This window comes from Mirounga leonina, unplaced genomic scaffold, assembly GCF_011800145.1.
Source record: "Mirounga leonina isolate KUSES-001 unplaced genomic scaffold, KU_Mleo_1.0 Mir_173, whole genome shotgun sequence".
NCBI lineage: Eukaryota > Metazoa > Chordata > Mammalia > Carnivora > Phocidae > Mirounga > Mirounga leonina.
Genome location: NW_023270447.1, coordinates 75,118,920 through 75,134,416, shown reverse-complemented (window position 1 = coordinate 75,134,416; position 15,497 = coordinate 75,118,920). Strand labels below are relative to the sequence as shown.

General features: G+C 59.1%; 1 protein-coding gene across 1 annotated transcript; it reads left to right on the top strand.

Moving 5' to 3' along the window:
• The first annotated feature begins 515 nt into the window (after positions 1-515).
• SELENON (selenoprotein N) lies at positions 516-15,263 on the top strand. Its single transcript, XM_035019444.1, has 11 exons — positions 516-672; positions 3,617-3,750; positions 6,359-6,571; positions 6,754-6,878; positions 7,435-7,572; positions 9,190-9,271; positions 9,644-9,832; positions 10,199-10,304; positions 11,384-11,496; positions 11,583-11,684; positions 12,954-15,263. The coding sequence occupies exons 1-11, from the start codon at positions 531-533 to the stop codon at positions 13,122-13,124; spliced, it is 1,515 nt and encodes a 504-aa protein (XP_034875335.1). The 5' UTR covers positions 516-530; the 3' UTR covers positions 13,125-15,263.
• Positions 15,264-15,497: the final 234 nt, after the last annotated feature.

Sequence of the window (15,497 nt, the reverse complement as noted above, 5' to 3'; positions counted from 1 at the left end):
GGGGGGGGCTCGGCGGGAGGGGGAGGGGCCGGGGAGGCACGGGTTGCCGGGTAGGGGCGCGAGGGAAGGTCGGGACCGGTGGGCCGGGGAGGGTGGCATGAAAGGGAGGGAAAAGGGTGGGGGTGGCGGGTCGAGCAGACTTGGGAGGACTGTGCTGGGAGGCCAGAACATTGGCCCAGTGTGAGGCAGGGCCTGGGACAGATGGGCCCCGGGAGAGTCTGGTGGTGGCCCTGGGGAGTGCTGGGACAGTGCTGGGGGGACAGGAGAGGACACTGGTGAAAGAATGTGACACGGGGACGAGACCAGGTAGGAGACTAGGACAGCCTTGGGCTTAGCGGATAGTGGATGAAGGAGCAGAGTGAAGCAGGGCCCAGCAGGGACCGGGTGGGGGACTGGGGCTCTGGGATGGTACAGAGGTGACATTTGGGTGGGTGGACTGGGAAGTGTTGTGAGAACTCAGGACGGTGGTGCTGGGAGCTGCCCCCTCTGCCTGTTTAGGACCCCCAAGCGGGTTATCCAAATGGTGCTCAATGGAGCCCCTTCCTCCCAAGCAGGAGTCCGCGCTGAAGGCCCTGGGGACGGAAGGCCTCTTTCTCTTTTCCTCCTTGGACGCCGACCGGGATATGTACATCAGCCCCGAGGAGTTCAAGCCCATTGCTGAGAAGCTGACAGGTACCGGGAGAGGCTGGGGCCTGGGGAGGGGGGCACGTGCGTCATGGCCCTCAGCTTCTTGACCACTGTGCCTGCTCCTAGCAGGAGGGCCGCCTGGAGAGGGAGATGAGGCACAGGGAGGTGCAGAGCCAGGATTAGAACCGGGGCCATCTGGCTCCAGGTCCCACACCGGTTCCCATGTTCGAGGATTGGGAGAATGTCTGCAGAGTGGCCAGTATATAGTAGCTTTCAGGAGACAGGAGCTCTTACCAGTATTACTAACGATTAAACTCTGCTCAGGTGCTGTCAGATTCCTAGCCTGCCCTAGCGATCCGTTTTTACCTACTTGTAATCAGTGACTTTTTTTTTTTTTAATAAAGATGAGGTGCTGAAATATTCTAATGAATTATTAAATGCTTCTCTCACGGTCTCACCAGCACCCCAACCTCTGTGTCCATTTCTCTCCAACATCTTGTGACATCTCTTGAACTTGGGATCTAGTTATCCAAATAGCTGGGTATAAGTAGGTCAATAGCTGGGAAAGGCAAGGAAGAGAGACATCAGCTGCCCTCGGGTGAGTGAGGGCCAGGGGCCAGTGACGGGCCTTCCGTGTCTCAGGCGGGGTCGGGTAGGTCGGCCACTTGCTGGTCTGGTGACCACAGTCCCTGCCAGAGAAAGAGGGTCAGATGAAAAATGCGAATTTGCTGGAGCAGATGTGGGTCCACGTCTCTCAGTGGCATTCAGTTCTGCGGTGAAGGCAGATGGGCAGGTAAACAGTTCAGCCTCATGTGGATTGGCCTTGACCTCTTACTCTGCGAACGCTCCTCAGAGCATCCACCCAGCCACCTCCTTGTCCATTTTTATGGACAGAGAGAGTGAGTTCCCTCATAATGACATGTTGGACAAGCTTGCTGGGCTCGAGGGCACTTGTAATTTTTTTCACATAAATCTTTTTCTCTGTCCCTTAACACCTAGGCTGCTAGGAGTGCAAAACTGGACCAAATTTTGGGAAAAGAACACATAAAACAAAGCCCAAAACATCAAATCTATGCAGGAACCAGAAGCTATCTGTCTAGTTGGTTCAGTTATGAGTGTGTTTAATTTTCTTTATACCTTAAAAGTTGTACAAATTGTCTCTAATGAGTTACTTATAAGTCAGGCAATAAAACTTTTTATGAAAGAAACTAAAAGGCCATAACGTGCTGGACAGTGGTATTAATAATAATCTGTGATAAGAGTAAAATACTTGAAAAAGCAAGGCAGACGAATAGGCTTGCACTTTCCAACTGTTCCCTTTCTCTGAGGTTTCCAGATTGCTCTTTGGAAAGTTTTGCTACATCGGCTTTCAAATGCAGAAATAACCATGATTCTTCAGAACAGGGCTTTACATCAGAAGCTGATGCTGATTAAAAGGGCAGCTTCCTGATTCTAGCTCCTGAGGATTCTGACTCAGTAGGTTTGAGGAGGATTCTGGACATACGCAGTTTAGAAAGGCATCTCGAATGATTCTGATGATTCCTGTTTAGGAGTTGCTCCCAGTGCTTCCAGTTGGCCTGTCAGTCAATTCGCCAGCAGATGCCAAGCATCATCTCTGTCCCATGAACCTGCCCGGGGACAGCACCATGGCGAGCAATGCCACTGCCTTACCCCTGAGCGGTGTCTAGGGCCCTCCCTTCCATCAGTCACCCTTTTTGAAATAGGCTTCATTTCTCCCTCAGTCTTCATCATGACTCCCTCCACACTTGAAAGGTCTCAAACTGGGCATACCTCAGGCAGGAAAAGACCAGAAATCAAGTTCAGCCACTGCCACTCTAGCCCCTCCTTAGACAGATGAGGAAACAGGACCACCCAGAAAATTGGGGAGAAGCGAGTCTCCTGTCTTCCAAACTGGCATTCTGGAGGACCTTGCAATCTATCTCAGAGCTTAATGACACCAAAGATGGTGTCAAAGACAGTCCTGTTTCTCGCTTTCATTCGTTCTTCTCAGTGGCTCTCTGACAAGCGTTCATTTCAAGAGGCCCCCAGGACAGGGACACGCAGGGCAGCATGGCCTCGATTGCCCATGTAGGGAAACCAGAGGGGCTGAGTGATTTGCCCCAAATGGTCCAGGAAATGGAACTGACCTCAGCCCGGAGCCGGGCGGATGAGGCCCAGCCCGCGTTCTCTTCTGCATGCCCCAGGCAGTAGCTTCTCTTTGGTGCTGGGACTCCAGCTACTGGGAGAGGCAGCTGCCTGTCCAGATGCTGCCTTTGGTGGGCCCAGCACCAAGTTCATCTCGGACTCAGTTCACAGAACAGAGGGAAGCTGGACAACCAGCCAGCCTGGCCAGTGAAAAGAGCACAGGGTGGAGTCAGAATTCGGTTTGAGCCCTCGCTCCGTGTCTCCCCGACCCTGAATCCTCTGGTAGTAGTAATACAGCTAAAGTTTATTACGGGTTCACTCTGTACCAAACCTGGTGCTAACACCACGTGGATTCTCTCATCCAATCCTCATAACAAGCCACTGGCCAGATCACACAGCTGGTGAGGCGGGGGATTTGAACGCAGGTCATGTGGTTCCTGAGCCTTTAAGGAAACGGAGTCTCTGAGATCACAGTGCCCTCAGAAGAGGGTCATGGTTGATTGTGGGTTTAGAGTAAAACAAGCCTGGGTTTGAATCCTGACTCCCCCACGACCTAGCTGTGTGACCTTCAGGAAGTGACTTCACCTCTCTGAGCCTCCACTTTCTCATGTGTAAAGTGGAATTGGTAATAATGTTATTATCGGCCTCTCCGGACTACTGTGAAACTCAAATGAGATACTTACTGGTTGTTACTTTGGGAATTGTTAACTATTACTCCAGCTCTAAGCCTGGCCCCCTTAAATCACCTTCCAGTGTGGGGGGAGAAGGGGGTGGACGTCCCCCAAGAAGAGAGGCCCTGCAGCCGGAGGGCAGGGCCGCTCTCCAGCAACTGTGTGTCTCCTAGGGTCCGTTCCTGCGGCCAGCTATGAGGAGGCGGAGCTGGCCCTTGACCCCAGTGAGGAGACGCTCACCATAGAAGCCCGATTCCAGCCTCTGCGCCCGGAGTCCATGACCAAGAGCAAAGACGGGTTCCTGGGGGTGAGTTTGAGTGGGGGGCAGTGGAGGCTGCCCCCAGGTGGGACCACAGATACAGGATCGTCTGCACACACTGACCCCCGAGAATAGGTCTGTGCTCGGTTTCGCTTTCCGTCTTTCCTTCCTTCCTTTATTAGCTGCCCCCATGACCCCAGTGTGCCAGGCCCTGGGGGGTCCAGAAGTGGGTGCGATGCCAACCCAGTTGTTTAGGACACAGTGTGGTGCAGGAGGGGTAAGCATGAGCCCCTAATCCAGACGGGATCCGGACTGGCTTCCTAGAGCCAGTGTGTCTGACAGAGACTGCAGGAGGAGGGGGCTGAGCCGGCGGTGGGGGGAGGGATGGAAGGATGGAAGGACCCTGGCAGAGGAGGCAACGGGCACTGGAACCAGCTCATTACTTTCTGCAAGTCGGTCTCGCCCCCCCCCCGCCCCGGCCGCCCACACTGTGAGTTTCTTGAGGACAAGGCCTGCGACTCATGCCTCTGCGCTTCCTCAGGCCCCTGGCACCTGACAGGTGCTCTGCTGCACTCTGATGAACCAGACCTGAGGTTCAGCCCCTGGCAGGGGGCCGTGGGGGGGAAGGGTGCCTGACTAATGCTGTCCTGAGCAGCCCCGCCCCGTCCTGAGGCCCCTGGGCCAAGGTCGCCAAGCCCATGCTGGCCCCAAGGCATCCCCACACCCTGCCTGCCTTCCCCGCCCTTCCCCCTCAGCTTGCTCTGTTCCAGCCACTCCAGATGTCCAGGCTTTCTTCCTGCTGTGAGCCTTCTTGGATGTTGTTCCCTCTGCCAGGAGCAACTTTTCCTCTTTGCCCAGCCCACAGCGACTCAGCCTTTCAGTCTCCCCTGAAAGGCCACTGCAGCATGAACAAAGGTCTGAAGGCAGGAAGTGCCGGGCCAGCCACCTGCGGACAGAGAGCTGGTGCGGCTGGACCCAGAGCACGTAGGACACAGGCAGGTGCATCCCGGCCAGTGGGGCTGGAAGAGAAGTCGCCAGACTGCGGAGGGCCTCGTCGCCTGACTTTGGCCTTCATTCTGCAGCAGCAAATTACCATAGCAGATTTTGAAATGGGAGGGTTCCCTCGTCAGATGCTCGGCAGGCTGGGGAGAAACAGGAGACAAGAAGCCCCGTTCTTGGTGGGCCATTTGCCCCATGGGGACCAGGGGAGGGAATGGGTCTGGTGGGGAGCGAATGACGTCAGTCTGGACACATTGAAGTCGAGGTGCCTGGGGATGTCCAGGGGGACAGTCCAGTAAGTGAGGTTGGAAACACGGGTTTGTCCTCCCACAGAAGACCTGGGGAGGGAAGGTTGGCAGGGATAGTTGGTGGCTGAAGTTGTCCGAATAGATGAGTCCCCTGCAGAGCAGTGAGAACAGGGTGGGAGCTGGCGGGGTGCCAGGGTGCAGCTGCACTTAGAGGGAAGATGGGTCAGGAGCAGCGCCCCACAGAGCGCAGTCCCCCTTCGCGGGCAGCTCCCTTGCCGGGGTGGCCAGCCCATGGGCAGGACCCTGCGGGCAGGCGGCTCCACCGGGCGCCCCACATCCAGCCCTGCTTAGAGAACTGCCTGCTCAGTCTCCTTGGGGAGTAGCTCCGAGAACCTCTCTCCTCCCAGTGAGCCTGGCCCCCGCCACCACCGTGGAGGCAGGGAAGGGAGAGGGAGCCTGATGCCCTCGAAGACCTGGCAGCTCCCTGGTGGCAGAGCGCCCCCCGAAGGGGCCAGGCACGTGCTGTCTTAGTGGCGGATGCCTCATGGGACTCCTGCCTGTGGCGCAGAGGGGCAGGGAGGGGTTGCCCAAGGGGCAGCTTTTATCCCAGGACGTGCCCCGGGTCCTGCCTCGGTGCTCCAGACGTGCAGACAGACAGGCCCGCACAGTCTGACCCTCATTCTGTCCTGCGCATCAGCTCTCCTGACAGATGGGGCCGTACTGACCAGGAAACAGCTGAGGGACGCTGGGCATGCCAGGTGCCTGGCCAGCGTGGTACGGGCGACTCTAGAAGGGGGCGCTCTCTGGGGGTGACCTTCCTTCCCCTTCTCTGTGGTCGCATCCTGCTCTTCACCCCCGAGATTTCCCCCAAAAGGTGGTTACCACCTTTCTCCTCAGACTTCTCTCCAAAGCCTCGGCCCCCTCTGTGGGACGTTAGCCCCAGGGGGACACTTGGAGAGAAGAAGGTCAGGGAGAAGGCAAGGCTGGTGGAGGGGGTGGCAGGCAGTGGCTGTCAGGATTGCCATCTGGTGCAGAGGAGGGAGGCAGGACCATGTGTCTGGGAGGCCTGGGCTTGGCGAAGAGGCCGGCAGAACCCCTGCACAGAGCTCCCCGCCACCCTGCCCCCCGCCAGCCCTAACTGGCCCTGCCAGCTCCAGCCTGGGCTGCCCCTGAGCGGGCCAACAGGGTGCTGCTGGGGGCCGGGGAGGTGAGGTGAGCCTCAGCTCTGGCAAGATAGTGCCTGCCAGGCCTCTGGCCGTCCCCAGGACAAAGCAACCCCTGGGTCCTGCTGCTCCCTTCACTTGTGGGCCCGGTCAGGGCTCAAGGGAGACCTCCAGGCCCGCGTGGAACGGGGACGCCCACGTCGTGGTTCTCGGCGCCCTAGAGCTCCGGCTTTCCCCCCGCCCCAGGTCTCCCGCCTGGCCCTATCTGGCCTCCGCAACTGGACGACGGCAGCCTCGCCAAGTGCGGTGTTCGCCGCCCGCCACTTCCGGCCCTTCCTTCCTCCTCGGGGCCGGGTGGAGCTGGGCGAGCCCTGGTGGATCATCCCCAGTGAGCTGAGCGTCTTCACCGGCTATCTGTCCAACAACCGCTTCTATCCACCACCGCCCAAGGGCAAAGAGGTGAAGGCCCCATAGTGAGCCCTAGCCCCAGCCCAGGCATGGCCCCCTCTGCGTCTGCTCTGCACCCGGACCCCCAACCCCCTCCCGCACCCCCTGCCTGCAGGCCCAGAACAGACGCTCACCTAGGGGATCAGGACCCAACAAGCCAGCACGGGTCTTCACTACCCGCCCCCCGCCCCCAGGTCATCATCCACCGGCTCCTGAGCATGTTCCACCCTCGGCCCTTCGTGAAGACCCGCTTTGCCCCTCAGGGGGCTGTCGCCTGCCTGACGGCCATCAGCGACTTCTACTACACTGTGATGTTTCGGTGTGTAGTCCTCAGACACCCTCCCTGACCTCTCAGCCGGGCCGGGGACCCCCGGGAAGCATGGAAGGGCCCGGCACCGTGAGGGCAGGGCCTTCCCGGAAGCCCCCAGTGCCACCACGTACCACCCTCTGGTCTTGGGCAAGCAGTGTTGGCTCTCTGGGCCTCAGTTTCCTCATCCGTGGGGGGGATGGTAGTGGTGACTTCCTCCTGGGCGTGCGGGGAAAGCATGGGGCGTGCTTAGCATGAGGCTGGTGGCTGTGACTGTTACCCACCCAGAAGGGGGTGCGTAGGAGCTGTGACATCAGCTCACACACACCCTGCAGAGGCTGTGAGGGCTCAGAGGAAGGCTGGTCAGGCCAGGCCGGGCCCTGAGGATAGGCAGCGCTCAGAGAGCCTCATGGCCTCTCCCTGCCCCACACATTCTCCTTCGTCCCCTGCCCAGCCCTGTCCTCCCCATGAGAGTCTGGCCGAGGGCTCCCCAGCTTTGGCACAAAAACAGCAGGGTGGGCTCAGCAGAGAGCTGCTCCCAGCCAGGCTGCTTCCCCCCCGCCCCCAGGATCCACGCCGAGTTCCAGCTCAGCGAGCCGCCTGACTTCCCCTTCTGGTTCTCGCCTGGCCAGTTCACCGGCCACATCATCCTCTCCAAAGACGCCACTCACATCCGAGACTTCCGGCTGTTCGTGCCCAACCACAGGTGGGAGCCTTGGCCCCGGCCCAGCCCTGCACCCCACTAGAGTTGGCCCCACTCCACCCCCCAGCTCCAGGAGCTCAGGTGCAGGGGCCCAGAGGCCCCTTCCGTCTCTGTCCCTCCTTCGCTCCCCAGAGCCACTTCTCTCGGAAGGGGCCTGGAGCTGACCCAGGAGCAGGCAGCTAGAGGTGAGCGGAGGTGGGTCGTTCCATCATCTGGCAACCATGTCCCAGTTGGCCTGGACCGCCATTGCTGTGCCTGGGACCCACTGCCGCAGACCTTCCCCGAAGCTGGAGCCTAACACCCTCGTTCTGCTGCCAGACCTCCCACACACCCATGACCCCAGCCTGCTCATGGCACCCTAGTGCTGGCATCTGGGCAGGGACCTGGCTGGTCCGAGGCCAGGAAGCCTGCCTAGAGGAGGAGACATGGAAGAGCTGGGTGGGGTGGGGTGGGGTGAGGAGGGTTTAACCAGGCAAAGGGAGCAGCCCATGTAGTGCGGGGGGCAGGCCCTCCACTGCCTGCAGTTGCTACCACAGGCCCTGGGGGGTGGAGGGAAGAGGCCTTTCGGGAGGGCTCCATGCTGGCCGCCTGCCTGCCTGTGCAGCCTGCTCAGGGTCAGCCTCTTGTCGGGGGAGCATGGGACCAGAAGGCTTGGCTTCAAGTCTTTCCAGATTCCTCCCTGATAGCAAGTGGCTGCTTAGTGGGTCTGAGTGACCCAGGACAGGGACAAGACCTTGGCTGGGAGTTGGGAGCCCCATAGTTAAGTCTCCACCGTGGCACCAGCGGGCTGCCTGGCCCTGGGCAAGGCCCTGGCCATCTCTGGGCCTGTTTCCTCATCAGCTACACGGGGGGATGGCTCCTGGGCATGGGTGAAGGGATGGCTGGGAGAGTCTGGGAAGAGAAAGCGGCCACCAGGAGCAGGAGTGGCTTCTTCTCCCTCCCCTCAGCAAGCAAGCCCCCCCCCCAACTGCACAGGCTCAGCCCAGAGCACATCTGCTTCCACCCCAGAGTTGGAGGTGGGGGTCCTGGGTTGGGTGAAACAAGGCAGGGGCAAATGACCAGCCCCACGACCAGCTGCTCCTGAGCCTGTGTGTTGGGACCAGGCCCGGGGGCTGCCCAGCTCCTCATGCGCCACCCCCCCACCCTGCCCAAGGAAGTTACTTGTCGGTCCTGGGGCTCCCTCATGTGGCCGATCTGCAGGTGGCCTGTGGTAGGGCCACACTTCCAGCGGGAGGGGGTGCAGCTCAGGGAGGCGGGCGCTGCGCTTTCAGGCTGCCCCTCTCCGTGTCCTGAGGGAGGCACTGATGATCTTTCCGCCTCAAAGAGCGGTGGGCAGCCTGTGAGACACGGATGGCAAAGCCCTTTGTGAACTGGAAGGGGCTGGGCCAGTGGAGCGTAGTGCGGTTGCGGCGCCTCCTGAAGAGGCGGCCCAGGGACAAAAGAGGGCCCAGGCTCTGCGGGCAGAATCCCAGTGGCCCTAAGACCTCGGGGTCACCTTGTCAAGCGCTGGTGTTCTCATCTGTAAAATGGGGAGGCTTGTGTGCTCTCAGAGAGAGAAAGGTGGACATGAGCCTTGGTGACGGGGGTGTTCTGCCCTGGCTCCCCTCTCCCTGTCGCCAGGTCTCTGAACGTGGACATGGAGTGGCTGTACGGGGCCGGTGAGGGCAGCAACATGGAGGTGGACATTGGCTACATCCCCCAGGTGAGCACACAAGGGGTCCCGACCCAGGTCTGCACGGCTTGGTGCCGCAGGCAGTCCGGGTGAAAGCCAGGGCTCCTGGTGGGCTGAGGCCAGCTGTCCCCAAAGCAGGATTCTGGGAAACCACCTGATCCTGCCCAGAAAACCTAACAGTTGCCATTGGCCCTCAGATGGCTTCACGCGGTGGAAGGAGCCCTGGATGGACCCTGGCTCTGTCCCAGACTCACCGCAGCCCTGACCCAGCCCTGCCCTTCCCGGGGCCTCAGTTCCTCCACCTCCGCATTGAGTGGGGGGATCTTTGAGGGTCTTTCAAGGATTCTTGCCCCTCTCTGAGACACCCTCACCGATGTCATCCCCTCCTAACCTCTGGCCCAGATGGAGCTGGAGGCCCTGGGCCCATCAGTCCCCTCCATGATCCTGGATGAGGATGGCAACATGATCGACAGCCACCCGCCCTCAGGGGAGCCCCTCCAGTTTGTGTTTGAGGAGATCAAGTGGCAGCAGGAGCTGAGCTGGGAGGAGGCCGCCCGGCGCCTGGAGGTGGCCATGTACCCCTTCAAGAAGGTGGGGCTAGACGGGAGTGAGGGCAGGGGCGAGCTCTGTGTGGCCAGGGCTGGAGGAACAGCGCGGTGGGGCGGGGGGGGGGTGGCACTTGATTCCAGGCCGGGTACAGGGCTTGCTGCTGAGGCCACCTCCCTGCCCGGCCCACCCATACCAGTGGGGACTCTCTTTTGCCCTTCAGAACTTGGCAGGAGGCATCCCCTGACCCAGCAATACCCTTTCTCTCTCTCTCTCTCACACACACACGCATATGCATGCATGCACAGTTACACATACTACAAACACACACATACACACACATTGTCCACACCTCCTGAATAGGACCCTAGCCGCACACGGTAGCTTCTCTGTGTCTCCCCTTGGCCCCAGGTCACCTATCTGCCATTCATCGAGGCCTTCGACCACGCCAAGGCCAAGAACAAGCTGGTGCACTCAATTCTGCTGTGGGGGGCCCTGGATGACCAGTCCTGCTGAGGTGAGGGAGACCCTGCCAGGCTGAGAGAATGGGGGGACACGTCACACCTCATGGGGTACAGGAGGTCTCTGAGACCAACAGGACTGCCCTGTTGGGGCATGGGGGTGGGGGGCTTGGGGACTACACAGGGCAGGGATGTGGAGTAAGAGCCTGGGGGAGTTCTGCGCTGAGCTCAGAAGAAGCTGGTGTTCACAGTAGGAAGAGCCCAGCTCAACCATCTTCAGCGTGGAGACCTTGGCCACGTGACTTCCCTTCCTTGAGCCTTCGTTTTCTCGACAGTGAGAGGGGGAACACACCCCGCAGAATTGTGAAAATGGGTGTAAGCATGTCTGTGCGCCGTGAAGGGTTGCACACAAGTAAGAAAGTAGTGCGTTCACATATTCGGAAGATCGACCCAAGACTTACCGGACACAGAGATTTAGGGTGTCTGACAGCGGGGACAAAGATGGTTAAGACCGTGCCCCTGCCCTCATCCAGTCAGTCCACAAACACCCCAGGCACCGCGTGCACCAAGCCTGTAGGCTGGGTGCTGGGAGTCTTGTCAGAAGTGGTCCCCGTCCTCGGGGAGTGCCTGCCGCGTGTGTAGAAGGCGGGCGTCGAAGACAAGCGTGGTGAGTGGCCCACAGGGCGAGGTGCAGGGTGGCACAAGACTGTAACGGGGGGCTCAGGGGAGGCTTCTCAGAGATAGGGATCGTAAGCTGAGACTTTGGAGGAGGAGTAGAAGTTTATCAAGTGGCAGGAGAAAAAGTGTTTTAGGTAGAATAATCTGTGCAAAGGCCCTGGGCTCTAAAGTTTAGTGGATTTAAGAAGCTGGCACTGTCTGCAGGTCCCTGGGCTGAGGTTGTTGTCCGTCTGTCTGTCTCCCTCCTCCCCCCGCCCCACCCCCACCCCGCCACAATGTCACTGACTGGAATTACAGCGATCCTCTACTCAGCACCTACTCTGTGGCAGGCTCTTTGAATCTGTTCTTACTGGGGCGCGCAGATGGCTCCACAGCCCAGGAGGTTTATTGCTGATAGAGAACCTGGCAAGACATGTGGGGGCGCCTCACCTTTCCGGCCTTGCTGTTTCCTGAACAGGTTCGGGGCGGACTCTCCGGGAGACTGTCCTGGAAAGTTCGCCCATCATCGCCCTCCTCAACGAGAGCTTCATCAGCACTTGGTCCCTGGTGAGGGAGCTGGAAGACCTGCAGGTGAGTGGCAGGTGGGTGGGAAAAGGCCCACGGGAGCCCCGGGGACGGGGCCGGTGGCTGAGGCATCGGGACACCTGTCCCCACAGAACAACCAGGAGAACCCGTCCCACAAGAAGCTAGCTGACCTGCACCTGGAGAAGTACAGCTTCCCCGTGGAGATGATGATTTGTCTGCCCAACGGCACTGTGGTAGGCAGCCCCCCGCGCCTTCCCCCAGTAGGGCCAGGCAGCTCAGGGCAGAGGAAGCAGCAAACAAGGGGCACGCACTCAAAGACCTCACCAGGCTTCAGGGCTGGCTCTGCCACTTCCTGCTGCTCTCCCAGCCAGTCTGAACCTCACTGGTCCCCCTCTATAAAATAGGAATTGTCACACCCACCCTGCCTGCCTCGTGCAGGAGTGGGGCCACTTCCACAAGAAGGGGGACCTCGACAGCACTTTGGGGAATGGGGACAGGAACGTGGCCTGGAAGGGAAAGCTCACCCTGGACCGTAGTGGCCAGCTCTGGGAGGGAAGGTGGAAGGAGGGGCCGGGCCTTATGACAAGCAGAGAGGACCAGGGGGCCCCAGGCCGAGCCAAGCTGCAAGATCCTATCTCTCCCCGGGGGCCCCTATAAGTACTCACACACAGCCTCTCACGGGGGTCTCACACGGCTTTGGGAGAGGGACAATGACAAGTGCCCATTTTACAGACAAGGAAACTGAGGCTCAAAAGAGGTCCAGAGTCTTGGTGAAAGTTACACAATTAAGAAGTGCCGCTGGTTTGGAAACGGGGCCTGCATGTGAGCCTCAGAATCTCCTGCACCTTACCCTTTGAGTCCCGAGGGATGGTTTAGTGTGGGGCTGAAGGCCTTGGGAGGTTCGTCAGCTTCCCCAGGCTCTCAAGCGGAGGAGGAAGTCGGGGAGCAAGAGCTGAGGCTGGCCGGGAAGAGGGCCACTGGTGCTCAGCACGGTGGGCCTGGCCCTGGCAGGCCCTGGCATCCCAGAGCCCAGAGGACAAAACTTGGCCTGGGGACTGCGCCCTCCCGCTTGTCCATTTGTTTCTTGGCTTGTGTACTGGGCACCTGCCCTTAAGGAGCTGAGTAGCCAGGGTGAGAGGAAGCGGAGAAGCAGGCACACAGAGTGGGTGGGCATTTTGGCAGAAGGGAGTGTGGAGTTCAAGGGTCACAGGAACAGAGGAGAAAAGGGCCATGGGGGGTGGGGGCGAGGGGAAGGCAGAGAGGCGTTAGGTTCTGGCCAGTAGATGAGTGTGGGAGAGCTCCGAAGGCAGAGGGCCCTGTGTGCCCAGAGGCGGGAGAGGGGAAACGGCCGGGCCCTGGGTTGGGTTCTGCTCTGCCTGTCTGCCATCTGCCTCGGAGTGAGGACAGTCGAGGCCTGAGAGTGGCCCCTTCTCCCAGGAGGGCATGAGCAGACCGGGAGCAGTGGGGGCCCGCTCACTCTCCTCACCCAGCCCCTCTCCCAGGTCCACCACATCAACGCCAACTACTTCTTGGATATCACCTCCATGAAGCCCGAGGATATTGAGAACAACGTCTTCAGCTTCTCGTCCACCTTTGAAGACCCGTCCACGGCCACGTATATGCAGTTCCTGAAGGAGGGCCTTCGGCGTGGCCTGCCCCTCCTCCAGCCCTAGTGTGCCCTCAGGCCGTGAGAGGCCCGGCTGGAGCGGTGGCTGGAGCAGGGGAGCTGAAGGAAGGGCCTCCAGTGCTGAGGACAGGCCCCTCGGGCCCAGAGCCAGTGGTCCTCGCACTCCTACCCCTGCCACTCCCAGGCTGCCCGTGGGACCTGAGGTCAGTGGGGGGTAGACGGGGGTGTCTGGGCTGACTGGATGGATGCACCTCTGGCTCCAGCTGCCACCATTAGCCCTTTACTACCCACATGATTCCAGAAGCTGTTCAGGATACCAAAAATGGGGCCTCGGGTCATCTCCCTGGACTTCACCCACTCGGGCACATAGTCCAGGTCCTTGTGAGGTGAAGATCAGGGAGGAGTGGTGCTAGGAAGAGTGGGCCACCCCTCTCTCCTTACATTCACCCTCTCCCAAAAGAAACATCAAGAAACCCTGGACTGGGGGTTAAGGAGGGGTTGCCAGGGAAGCACTCTTGTCTGGAGCCTCCTTCCTGGCTGCCCCCCCCCCCCCCCCCCGCCTGGTGTCCCCCAGTGGATTGAGTTTCAGCTGGAGACAGCCTTTTGGAGGCTCAGGGCAAAGCCCTCCTTCAGAAGGAGAATTCACTGTACCTGGGACCTTGGCTTCCCAGACCACTCAATCCAACCTAATGAGAGGACACCCAGCACCTATTTTGGGACTTGCTGGAGATCAGCTGCCTGGAGAGGTTCACTGTGAAGGAGACGTCTGCTCTTAGCAAGGGAGTCCACTGAGGGGTTTCTGAGGCCCAGGGCCAAGGCACCCCCAACCGCCTACCCCAGCAAGGGTCACAGTAGGATGACAGACCCAGCTCCACAGAAGTGTGGCTCAGCCAAAGACCACAGCCTCCTGCAGGGCTGGTGCTGCCCCAGCTGTCCGGGCAGCCCAGACCAGCTGGCCCACCACCGAGTGGCCATTGACCCTCCTTGGCCTCTCTTAAGGCCTTGGTCTACGTCCCAAGCCACTGACCACAGCCAGTCTTTTTTATATACGCAGAAAAGTGTTTTTATGTGAAGTTTCTCACAGTTAGGTATTTTTGATAACCCCAACGCTGAGGAGAAAGAAGGGGTGGTGTCTTCCCCCAGCAGCAGCCCCATGATGGCTGGATCTGAAATCCTAGATGGGTCCAGCTTGATGTCTTTGCAGCTGCACCTATGGGAAGAAATAGTCCTCTCTTCCTTTTCTTCCAGCTTTTTAAAAAAGGTCAGTGTACCCCCAGCCCTATGCTTGTCCTCCACTCAGGCCCATGAGAGATCCTTGGACTTGTTCATTAAAGCCTTGGAGCCGTACCTCCCCAACGCCTGCCCCCACAGGGGCTCTCTCTTAAACCTGGAAGAGGAAGGCAGGCATTTCCTCAGACACATTCCCAGGCCTCCCATCCGCTGAGTTCTGCCTGCCACTGAAGTATCCATACTGAGCCTTCTCTGTCTGGGGCACTCTGTTAACATTACTTGTATTTCCTCATTTAATCCTCACAACAAACCTGTGAGGCAGACAGTAATTGTTCCCATTTTGCGGATGAAGAAACTGAGTCTCAAGGAAGTGAAGTGACGTGCCCAAGGTCACTGAGTGGTAGAGCTGAGATTCAGCCTGTCTCAATTTTGGAGTGTTTTGTTTTGCACTGCCCCCCACCTCTCTCCCCTGCCCATTTTCACTGAGGTGAAAAAGAAAGCCTTTCAGACCAAAATGTCTCACTCCCCGCTGATCTCCAGACCAAAGGAGGCGTGAGCCAGCCAGCTCAACCAAGTTGCGTCCTGGGAGGCAGTGCTTCCATGCCCCTTACAGGGAGGGAGGGCACCTGAGTCTGTCTCTGGGCTTCCAGGCCTGGACGGCAGTAACCAATCCCATGAGCTACCCAGTGTCAGCAGAGACTCCGCCTCACCACCCAGCAGGCTTTTCCTCTCGTGCTGGTGCAGGAGGGCCCGCCCCACATTGAACAGTCCTTGTCCCATGTAAGGCACTGATTGCCGTGGCTTTCTGATCTTCATCTCAAGTCTTTTCCTGAACCTCCCCCCACACACTGTGCCTTGAAGCTCATGGTGGGGGAGGGCCCCCAGCTCCCGCGTGTCACCCATCTGCCCCTTCCCTCCCCTACCCACACATCCTATAATAAAATTGGAGAGACTAGGGTGGTTCTAAGTGCCGTTCCTTTGAATGGGATATTGGTCAGTTCTATCCTTGGTCTGACTCCTCTGTGGGATTGGCTTGGCAGATGGGCAAGGAAGCATGGCTGGAATGCCTTTGGGGATTATCTTTTCTGTCACTAGAGGGCTCAAGTGATGTTCTTAAGTTTGTGATAGACCTAACTACTGTTTTTAGAATCTGGTGAGAAAGATTCTGAAGTTAATTACCCATTGTCTT